Source organism: Xiphophorus maculatus, chromosome 13, assembly GCF_002775205.1.
Source record: "Xiphophorus maculatus strain JP 163 A chromosome 13, X_maculatus-5.0-male, whole genome shotgun sequence".
NCBI lineage: Eukaryota > Metazoa > Chordata > Actinopteri > Cyprinodontiformes > Poeciliidae > Xiphophorus > Xiphophorus maculatus.
In genome coordinates this window covers 25,144,460-25,156,651 of record NC_036455.1, presented here as the reverse complement: position 1 = coordinate 25,156,651, position 12,192 = coordinate 25,144,460, and the positions used below count along the sequence as shown (strand labels likewise).

Genomic DNA, 12,192 nt, shown 5'->3' with positions numbered 1-12,192 from the left:
TCAAAACCTTTGGTAGAAATGGCACGTTTAATTCCAGTCTTCAGTACATACAGATCAGAGAAAACAAAAGAGAATGCAATGTTGAGCTAATCCATTTATAGTCTAAACAGAGGAGCCGGCAGTTTAACTTGAGGAAATAAATAACGATGCAGAAGTTACAACATGGGCAGTGTGCTGCACAATCAATGCGGACGCGACTCCGCCGCTGCGAAGAATTAAACTTAACTCATCCTGTGGTTTTAACAAATGGAGCCTTCTCAGTGCACGTTACCCTCCCGCACCCAGGAGAGCGGCGTTCTGCAGGAGCTCGGCAGACGCAACATCTGTCTGTTTCAGAGAAGCGAAACGGCGCAAAAAATAATTCAGAAAAGGGCTCACAGGTTAAAAAACTTGCAGAGTTCAATTGATCGGTTTGGATCAGACAGATCCAACTGACTGATTTCTCTGCGGATGCGACCAGGAGGAATTTGTGAGGCACTGTGCGTTCAGACCCCAGTGGGTGAAGTGCTTGTAATTTGTGGAGTCGTTTAATTTCATTTATTATAAGTTATTGGGGCCACAGTCAGTGGTTTTTGTCACTACAGAGAAAAAGTTAGATGCGTTCATCTGCTTTAAGTGTGATGGGATCTGGTTGTGATGTTCAACTAGGTTAATATTAACCAAAGCGCATAAATATGCGGCTAAATAGCCGATGTTAATATGATTATAATTTGACGGGTAAAAATAGGACATGACCGATTTTTAAAAATGTTGTCGGTCAAGATGACGGATAACAAAAAAGTCTAGCGCGACCTCTATGTCCTACATATATTGTGATGATCAAACTTTACAAATTTATGTAACTTTATGTGTTTATATTAAATTACTGTGTCATTTGTTGTTAGTCTTAACTTTCTTCATCTAATTAATCCTGCAGTATTCCAGCAAGATGTCTACAGTTATGAACTTTGCATTTGAAACATGACATTATTTAAGGCTGTCTCGCCATGTCCACCAGACAGAGGCAACAGTGCACCAACTTACATGCAGTCTGCCAAAAATATAAAGAAGTCTTTATCTTTCCCCCTACCTATAACAAGTTACAACGGCCATCCCTCCTTTGTAAAAGGAAGCAGAGGTATTAAGAGATATGAGTATGCTTTGTATTAAATTTAGATTTTCTTTTAGAAGAAAACATTGACTATATTTCTATTTCTACGTAAAATTAGCTTTAAACAATTTAAGCTATTGCTAGCTGATCTACTCCGTCGGATTTGGACCTCCTGGCTACTGACCCTCCGTCTGACCCTGAGATCTGGACCTGCCTGACCTGGATTTGGACTCCCTGCCTCTGATCCCCCATCTGTCTGACTCTGAGATGTGACAGGGTCAAACAGACAGGTCAGGAACTGCCTGACCTGGATTTGGATTCGCTGGCTCTGACCCTGGCCTGTCTGACTGTGAAAAAGCCGATCCCTCAATAAACACCAGTTCTGAATTCACTGCTCAGTCCCTGCATCCATCAATGCCTGAAACATGCCAGACATAGAAGTTAGATCATCATACACTTTGTTATCAACAGCTAGTTGTATGACATCCCGACTTAGCGGTTAACCAGTCAGACCATCATAAAGGAACAGGAAGGCAAATTTTAAACGGGGCTTGTTTTGCAGCTTATGTTTGGGCCAGCAATGCAAACAAAGTGAAATATCTGGGTTTATCTGAGTTCATCTGAAAAAGAATCTCAAGGTTCTCCTTTGTGTCACTGCAAACATCAGCAAAGAATTGACCACAGTTGCTGCACGGTCACGTTACGCCCGCATTAGCAAGGAACATGTGGACTATATGATGGAAAAGCTCACTATCTGGGATAAAACCGAACCGGATATTAACCAGTTATAACGCGACTTGCCATTGGAAAAGTGCCTTTAATTATAACAGTCATAAACATTGAAGACTCCACGTTCGAGACAGCTATTATGTCATGTTTATGACAGAATCATGTCAGACTTATGCACACCCCTTCAAAGTAAGCGTTACCCCAAATTGGTTTGAAGAAATATAAAAAAATAAAACTTACTCATTTTTCCATTTCCAGACTTCCTGTAAAAATTCTTCTCTAGAAAAATCTTGTCTGCGCTTCCCTTTTTCCCTCAGAAGTCTTCTCTCCACCACTGTCTAATGCACAAAAAACACTTACTGGAGTGAGAAAAACACTGCAGCATATAGTACATGTTTCAAATGTTTCAACAAACAAAGATATAGCAAGCATGGTCAAGGTTTAGAATATGATGAGTTATGTCAAGCCAAATTTCAAATGTAGTTTGATTTCAATTGCCTCTTGTTATTGTTTCCCTAGTAATTGTGTCTCACATGATAAATTTTTCTGCCTCCTAGATAGCACAAGGAGAGATATAGAGCTAACAATTTATTTCTAAGAATATTGTCCATTCCCTCTCAACAGAAATCTGGGGAAAATCATACAACCTATGACCTATTGGACAAGCTGAAGTACGCCAAGAGATCTCATAACAGAGACACCATGTTCCAATTTAAAAAATAATAGCACATAAACAAAATCAATAACATCTATAAGTTTGTCTTAGGTTGCCAAGACATTTCTAAGGCTTTATGATTCAATCAAATCACAATGGAATGCTTTATCCAAAATTGGAGAAAACATGGAACATTGGTAACCTTTCCTTGGTGTGGCCAGGATACCAAACAAAAGTATTGGTTTTGTAAATATCATCATATTTATGTTTATATTTATTATATGGATATATTTATTTATATGTATATATTTGTTGTTGGATTTTATCTCAATGTACATTTTCAGTGACAAATTCTAATTCTATTCTTAAAATCACCTGACAAACGCCATGCGACAACTGCTAAGACACAAAAAGTCTCCAGGCTGCAGACATACAGTCTTGCTTCTACTAGCACTACTGCCACTTCAATATTTGAAATTTCCTCCATTTTCTCAGCCTCAGAGTCTACTTCTGTAACAATCTGTAACTTTTACAGATTGGATGGGGTGGAGACAACAGACTGTACAAGTAGTGCAGTGTCTTAAGGAACATGAGCAAATCCTACATTTACAATCAAAAAAGACAAAAACAACTCTTAATTTTTTTAAAACACCAAAATTATCTATAAAATGATGTCAGTCTTTGTCATAAATATCGGTGTAGGATAATTTTCGCCTAGGCTTATGCCATAGGACAAAAAAAAAGACAAAGAAGACAAAGTTGTCATACCTGAGTTGCGATTCCTGCATGGTCACATCCAGGCACCCACAGAACTCTGTGACCCTGCATCCTTCTCCTAGCAAATGACAAAATGAAAGCTTTTCAAAAATATTTTTGACTAAATGTTAAGCATCAGATTGTTAATGAAGCCTGTTTTTGACTGTTACCATCGAACCAGAGCGTCTTGTACAGCTACAGTTAGAGCATGGCCCAGATGAAGAGTACCGGTCACATTTGGCGGAGGAATACATAAAGAAAACGTCTGATCCACACGATGAGACAATCTCTCCTGACCAATTTACATACATCATAGATAGAAATCAATAACAAAGATTAATGAATGTATTAACAGGCAGAAATTCAAAACTCCAATATCATTAAAATACAAAGTTAGTCCAGACTAAGTTGTATTTGGATCATTTGTTGTTGTGAGATAAGACTGAACAGCCTAAATTTATGACTGGAATGCGCTTCTTAGCAGTGTCTCTGTGGATACAATAAAGTCTTACTGAACTGATTTGAATTACACACGTGCACAAAATTGTTGGTACTCCCTGGTTAATGAAAGAAAAACCCAATGGTCTGACAAAGGTAATAATGAATAACAATTTTATGAAAATGAACAAATGAAAGTCAGACATTGCTTTTCAAACATGCTGCAACAAAATTACGTTAAAAAATAAACTCATGAAACAGGGTTGGACAAAAATGATGACACCCCTGAAAATAATGTGACCAAAAGGACATTTTAAATCAATTTAACATGAATTAGCGGGTTTTTCTTTCATTAACCAAGGGGTACCAACAATTTTGTCCTTGTGTATATTAAAAAAAAAACCATAAGGTTGCACCTAAACTTTCACAATATAATTTTGACAGACTGTAGTGTAAGGAAACTATAAGAATCTCAAGTTTAATCATGCTTGCCTGTAACCATTGGGCTTGCAAAGTGTTGGATAAAATTGTTTTTGTCATAAGCAAGGAGTGAGTGTGAAAATTTGTTCAGTAACATGCCAAATATAAAACAGGCATCCTTGTGAGTGTTATGATGTAGGACTTATTTTTTCCTAACAGAAGAATATTGTGTTGCATTCCAAATAGACTCAATATTTGGAAGGAAAATCAAATTTGCTGAAAAGAAAAAAAGGTAACTTATCAGAATGTTTTTATGTTTATGAGGTATCTGGATTGTTCTTGGTAGGATTGAGCTTTTATTTTTCAAAGTAACCTCAGCAAATATATGACATGGACTTATGTTTCTACTTACTCTTCCCTAAATCTCTTCTTTTTTTGTTCAAGTCTGTATGATCATGGTCACATAACATCAATGTGTACTGGTGGGACTATTAAGGAAATTATGTTTTCTGATGTTACTTCACAATATGAAAAATGAAATTACATATCCATTTTCTAAATACCCTGTCACAGTTAATAATATTTCTGATAATTACTTTGTTGTACAATGGAATTTTAACTTCTAACTGAAAATTGTTTGAAGATACTATGAGCATAGATCAAAAATTGGGGAAATCTTGAACTCTACTTGGGTTTGCTTTGTTATATAACTATTTTATATCCTATTAGCCATTTGTTGGGCATGTTAATAGCAAATTTGAACATTTACAAAGATACAGTTGAAACTAGAAGTTACACTATAAAAAGACATACATTTTTTTCAAAATGAATAAACGTATCTGTTTAAGTCAATTAAGATTACCATTTTTTATCTGTTTGTTAAATGCCAGAATAATGTGATGTGAGATAATTTTTTTAAGGCAATTTTTATTACTTTCTTTAAAGTCAAACGTTTATATGCACTTCATTAGTATTTGGATATCCTTCCACAAGCTTCTCATAATACTTGGCAGGAATTTTGGTCCATTCCAACTGTAGCTCACCTTGCTGGCACATGTCTTTTCAGATAAAAAAATATCTCTCTTATTATCTGCCATTGTGCAAGTAGAAAAAAAATTTTGGTAATCCAACTTAACTTAAAACAAAAAAGGTTTATGTTAATTTCACATCACAGTGTGAAAAAATGCAGACTTGTCTTTCTATATTGTGTATGTAAACATCTGGTTTCAATTTTGGAGGGTACAATAAAACAACGTACAAGTTAAATATTAGATTGTGCCACCTGGGAATTATAAGTAAACTTAGAATTTTGGGCTGTTTATCTTTTGTTTCATCTCGACAGGGCCACAAATAATCAAAAAATATATACAACTGCAAACCAACTGATTGCATACAAGTAGTTTACGCAACAGGTTGCCTCACCACACATTTGTCCAACAATTTTTCCTTTACTTGTGCACATGAAAAATTGTACAGAAATTATGTTTCTCATCCAAAAGTGACCACTTTACTTAACTGAATCAATATTTTTTTCAAAAAAATATTTTAAGATTTCTCACATGTTGGTCAGGATTGAAAAATCCCTCTTTCTCCCACCACTGATACCAGCAGGACTCCACATAATCTGGACTGTATGAAGATGGGAAAGGCAAGCTGGTATCTGAAAACAAGTGCATAAATTGCCAAATAATTACATACAGAACAAATTACTACATAAACTAATACAATGTGTGCATAAAGTCACCTTTCTTTGTCCCAGGAGGTGTTTGAGCCGTGTAAGCTATTTTCTGTTTTTCACTCCAGTTTAATGTTTGATCTCCAACTTTCTGAAAGTAAAAACATGTATTCAGTAGCCACTATTCCTTCTGAAATAGTGATCATATTTAGGTAGCAATCATGTATCCATCAATTCATGCATGAGAAGTTTAAACAGGGGCCAAAGAGGGGCTAGTTCCCTTGTTGAACTGTCCCTTGCCTCTACACGGAAGACAATATAAAGTCAGTTTGTTACATTAGATAGATAAATAAGATAGATAGATTCAGACAGACAGATAAAGTGAAAGCACCCAGTGAGAGAAAGCACTGATATCTTGCTCTAAATTATCTAATTACTGTCAACTGAAAATACTTTTATAAAGTAGTTTATTTTTTCTGGTCTGTATGTATGTCAGTTTTTTGAGTATGTCAGTTTTGCAATAACACAATGCTACAAAGGAATGAAACCACCAATGACATTCGAGAAGCAACTGTAGTTTGAAAAGGGGTATTAGGCAATTTCTTGACAATTTGAAGTCCATTGTTTTACACCTAGAAAGAAAATAATTAAGACTGTGGCCATCCTTCACACGAGTGGGCCAGTCTGATACTGCTAGGTAGTGGCACTTTTCTCCTAATCTATGTTTTTTAATTTATGTGTGGCACACACCTGGTTCTCATTGCCATTCATTACACCTGCCTTAAGTGAATAATTTAACCTTCAGTGAAGTTTTTCAGTTGCAGCATTGTTTTAAGCTTGCCAAGTTAAAATAAAGTTGGGTCATCTTGACTCCTGCATCCTCTCTACCTGGTACCTTCTGCATTTTGGATCCTGCTCTCAATACCCATTACATGACTAAGATTTTAGATTCAGAATACTTTAATAACCCCAATGGACAAATCATCTGTGAACTAAAGGTCCATACATACACCTCTAACAGGCATCTCTTAACTAGAGAGTAGCTGTCTCTGTCTGTACAGCTACCTCATATTAGTGCCACTAAGGGTGCTTCCATAAACTGTTAAATCCAGTGGTGGAGAAAGTACTCATACAATGTACTTAAGTAAAAGTACAAATACACAGACAAAAATTTACTCAAGTAAAAGTCAAAGTACCACATTATTATTTTACTTAAGTAAAAGTAAGAAAGTACAAGCTTTTAAAACTACTTAAGTATTAAAAGTAAAAGTACTTGCAGACCATAATACCTAACGGCTTATATAATGTCATTAAGTGTACCTATCGTATTTAGTTTTAATAAATCAGTAATGTACCATTTTAATGAGCAATGCTGCAGATAAAGCATGTTTTTATTGTGTTTACCCCCTGTGACAGTTTAGATTTAGATATTTTATTCTATGCATCAGAATTCCAGGGATGACCTGCAGGGTTACATGTAATTAGGCAAAATGAGAGAAATTATTATACCTTTGAAATGTTTTATTTAATTCAAAATAAACACGTTCAAAAGAAAATTGTTTCCCTGAAAAAAGGGACTTTAAACTGACCTAACAAACATCAAGCGATTTGGAAACATCTAGTCTTTCGTCCTAACAAAACATGAACTTAACTTTTTTGCCAGCTATTTTGAGAGAACTCTTAACAGAAAGGGGCTGACAATAAACACCTTCCAGGCAGGGGGGGTACGGCTGACTCTGTGGGCGGGCATGTCCGCCAATGTCGCCGGACTTGCGACAATTGCGTCTCATTGGAACCCATATTCTAATTTATTGAATATAACTGTTACATGGAGATTATTTTAATGGCGCTAACATTTATTCAATAACCAGGACGTGAAGGAGTTTAGCGTCAACTTATATGTAACATTCATGGCGGGAGACACGACCGCAGTAATCACTGTTACTTGCAAGTTCATGCTAGCTTATAACAATATACAGTAATCGTATTTATTTACTGCAGTCGAGTTCAACAAAAAGCTTGCTAAGATTACATAAAACTTCACTAACACAAATTAATTTAACATCGATAGCGTTTAGCAACTTAACTTACCTCAATATGTTTTTTCAAATTTGATGGTGAATTTTTGAAAGATAGAATTTCATGCTTTCGGGGAAGGCAAAGGCGGCATTGGAATCTCCAGGAAGCGTTTTTTGACCCAGTTATTTCAAAGAAATCTTTTAAATAAGGCCATGGGTGGGGCAGGTCTTCTGGAGGATGACTATCCTTGGACTCCATTCTGGGAGTTAATGATTCTGCAGGTCCTGCGTACTGTGCTGCTCTTCTTGAGGGAGGGCCTAATGGTTATTTCCCGCTTTGGATTGGTTCAGCGGACTGATTCTGCTCTCGCTATTGGATACTTTCAAACTAACGAACAAATCAAAAAACTGAAATGCGTCTTGGATGTAACGAGTAACGAAACGCTATATAGAAATGTAGTGAAGTAGAAAGTACAGATACTTACTGTTAAATGTAGTGGAGTAAAAGTAGAAAGTATCCATTATTAAATCTACTTAAGTAAAGTACAGATACACGAAAATTGTACTTAAGTACAGTAACGAAGTACTTGTACTTCGTTACTTCCCACCACTGGTTAAATCACTGGGATGCAACTTGTCTATTAGCATAGACTAAATTTAATCTGTTGTGCATTTTATGCACTTAAAGTTAGTTTTCTGACTATTTAAAAATTTGATAGACTAGATAATATTAGTATTTCATCCCATGAAATGACACTTTATAAAGTCTTTGCTTTTTAGTAGTTCAATCTGTGTGCTTAGTCTGCTCGGCTTACATTATGTTGAGCTGACAGAATAGTCTTTTCCCGTTCTTGCCTGCGTCTGCGTTTTTGGACTTGTGGCCGCGGCTGAGCAGAAGGGACAGGGCGAGAAGGTTCTGGAGGCTTGCTGGACCACAGTTTGGTGGCTGTCTTCGCTACCAGCCTCGCCTTTGGACAATGACCTTTAGTCCACATCCTCAGCTACGAAACACCCTAGAGATGAAAAATATAAAGGCATACCTGATCAATTCTAACGTAAGTTTCATTGTTTAGAGGTTCGAATTTTAGTTAATATACACGGAATTAAGGTCACAAATTTAACTTCGTGAATACATGTATTTTCAAAGTACACTACCTTTAACTTAGCTGACTTAGTATTGTAATACCCCTTCAACGTCCTTAAAAAAGGTCTGAAATAGTAGAGCTAAACATAAATCAATATCGTAAGGCTTCTTCTTCAAACTTTTAATTGCAAATGTAATAAATACCCTCAAACTGTCAGTTCACACCATTGGATTCAGATTGACGGGCTGCTTTAACCTGACGGACTGAAAGGAAGTCCGTCAGTTAATATCTTCCGCAACATCCGCCGCAAACCGGAACCATACACAGGAAATGGAATTTTTATTATTATTATTATTATTATTATTATTATTATTATTATTATTATTATTATTATTATTATTTGTTTCACAAAATTTGGCAGGGGGAGCATAAATTAAAACATAGGAAGAAGAAAATGACAGTCACATTATTCTTGCACAAAGAAAATAATAGTACAAACTGTGACATATGTGCCAGAGAGTCTCATGTCATAGTAAATTAAAACAATAAATCGTCCAAAATTCCAAGTTGGGTGCAAGCCCATATTATTGTTTTTGCTTTTTGATTAGTTGAAGGTCGAATTGTAATTATATTAAGTTCAATAATAATAAAAAAATAAATAAAATGTTCTTTTCTCTTGAAAAATTTGCATTTCTGCAAGTGAAATTTGGCTGTAGTGATTAATAATTTTATAAAGAAACCCTGCAGATTTATTTTTCAATTTTGTTGAAACCCAAACAGGATATTTTCCCAATGTAACTGGAAGCCTGTTGATATTTTTGAGTCAACATAGCTACAAAAATGTTGCCAAAATACTTGAGGACACTACCAGAACAAATGAGTGATATACTCTGGGCAAAGGTCACAAAAGTACAGCAATGCTAGAGTTGAACTTTTTAAGTAGACCTTAACTGGGTAGATTCCTAGTTTAAAAGACATTTTACCTTGTGGGTGAGAAGAAAGCGATTTGGGAGCAACCAGGTACATTTCCGTGACATATTAATATAAGAGTGATTCCATTGTGGTACAACAGCAGAAATAGAGGTCACCTCCTTTTGAAAAATGGATCTAATTGATTTATTATTATTACAAGGAAGAGAGTTAAAACATATTTTACCAACAGGAGAATGTATGGTAATAAGAATATGGGAATAAAATTAACTCTTGAAAATAAAATGAAGGAATATCAGTTATTCCAAAAAATAACTCATGGCTCCAAATAGACCTTTCTAATTTAGGACCAATTTACCCATCAAAAATGGAAAATTTGTCTAGAATATTAAATTCAACTTGTAGCATTGCTGTCTCAAATAGATTAAATAAAACTATCAATCAAATGAACATGAACTTTATTTGGAGAAACAGAGCACACTACCTAGGAAAAAGTCACATGATCAAAGAAAGTAGAGATGGTGGTCTGAAAGTAATTGACTTTGAGTGCCTTATCAGAACTCTTAAGATTCAAAAATTCTCCCGAACCCAATGGGATAAGGGCATAAGGAAATGGATGGATTCAAAAATTCTCAATTATTTTGGTATTGTGTTCCCAATTATATATTTAACAAATAAATATATAGTTTTGTTAAATGACTTCATAAACTGCTACTTCTAGCCGATTTCAGCATATATAAATTGCCCATTCAGCTATCATGAATGATAGTTGTTATAAACAAGTGACACTTGTTTATGTGTCACTTGTTTATAGTGACACATAAACAAGTGTCACTATACTAGAAAATGAAAATGTATATAAATACTCGCCAAACTCCACTGTCATATGGAATAACAGATTCATACTACTTCACAATAAGTCATTATTTTACAAAGAATGGATGGAAAAGAGCATTTGGTCTTTTCCATCCATAAGCATACACTTAATGAATGATAATGGCTGCATGTTAAAGTATGAACAATTCTGTGCAAAATATAAATTATTTTCCCCAAAAAGCTGAATTTACCAGATTGTTTAACAATTTATTATTCAGATTAAAAATATAATATCCTATAACCCCACAATTACCAAATCCTTCTATTAATGGAATATCATTCACTGATCAAAAATTCAATAACTACACAATTAGAAGCTGTCTAAACAAAATTTTATTCCCTGGGAAAACAAAATAAAAATAACATTCTTATTATAATAACTGCGATGGAATGGCGACCTGTCCAGGGCGAATCCGCCTCTCACCCTGTGACAGCTGGAGATAGGCACCAGCACCCTTCTTAGAATAGAATAGAATAGAATAGAATAGAATAGAATAGAATAGAATAGAATAGAATAGAAGTACTTTATTCATCCCAGCAGGGAAATTACTTCGCAGTTACAGCATAGAGACAAGACACAATAACAACTACCACTGAGTAGTAGTTGTAGATAAAACAAAAAATAAAATATAAAATATAAAATGCTATAAATTATAAAAATATAAAATGCTGTTAATATAAAAAGCAACTTAAGAGCAGTCCTTGCAAAATTCAAAAAATGCAGATATGTATATGTAAGTATATGTACAGTAATTGTGCCACATTGCAGTTGTGCAAAATTGGACTGATTAGTGCAGAACAATGATTTAGCTTTTATTGTACAGTGAGATGGCATGTGGCAGGAAGGATTTCCTGTATCTGTCCCTACCCTTCTTCTTGACCCAATAAATGGGATAAAGGTGTAACAAAAGGTGTTGATGGATGGATGGATGGATGGATGGATGAAACATTTATTGCAAATTTGAAACAAAAAATCAATTGAAAGGTTAAGAACTCTATATTTGAAACTCCCTATACAACTAAAGGCTAAAGAAACACACTTTAAATTTTTTAATGCAATTTCCCCCTCTAAAGAGCTACTAAGAAGTTGCTTTAATATTAATGAAAATAAATGCTTATTATGTGAAAGTGACATTGAAACAATAGACCATGTCTTCTATGAATGCAATCAAACCAAAATGTTTTTGGAATTGCTTAGAAAGGTGGATCAAACCAAAAATTGTACTTCCTGCATCTATTTCTAGAGATGTGGTAACTTTTGGAGTGTTATTAAAAAATAAAACAATACAACTCTGTTGTAATCTGATATTTAGTCTGGCAAAATTCTTTATTCATAAATAGTGCTAAGATCCCCCCAGTTTAAACATTTTTTAAATCTGAATTCCAATTATATTTGAAATCTCTGAAATGAGTTGAAACATATGAATGCCTGACTGAAATATTAATGGAATTGCCCACCAATGCATGTTAATCCATCCATCAATGTTCTTACACCCTTATTCCATTGACATCGGGAGGGG

The 12,192-nt window shown here is 34.9% G+C and overlaps 1 protein-coding gene across 5 annotated transcripts in view; it reads right to left on the bottom strand.

Annotated features, from left to right (window-relative positions):
• The window catches only part of vars2 (valyl-tRNA synthetase 2, mitochondrial), a 33,532-nt gene extending 24,395 nt beyond the window's left edge, over nucleotides 1-9,137 (bottom strand). Inside the window, exons 1-8 of one of the 5 annotated variants that reach the window (XM_023345040.1) lie at nucleotides 9,070-9,125; nucleotides 8,937-8,991; nucleotides 8,597-8,794; nucleotides 5,833-5,914; nucleotides 5,648-5,748; nucleotides 3,401-3,522; nucleotides 3,243-3,309; nucleotides 2,060-2,157 (exon numbers count right to left, since the gene is read on the bottom strand). In XM_023345040.1, the coding sequence (XP_023200808.1) occupies nucleotides 2,060-2,157; nucleotides 3,243-3,309; nucleotides 3,401-3,522; nucleotides 5,648-5,748; nucleotides 5,833-5,914; nucleotides 8,597-8,776 (650 nt within the window). In that variant the 5' untranslated portion in view covers nucleotides 8,777-8,794; nucleotides 8,937-8,991; nucleotides 9,070-9,125. The other 4 variants (XM_023345041.1, XM_023345038.1, XM_023345039.1 and 1 more) reach the window with 4 other exon arrangements.
• Nucleotides 9,138-12,192: the final 3,055 nt, after the last annotated feature.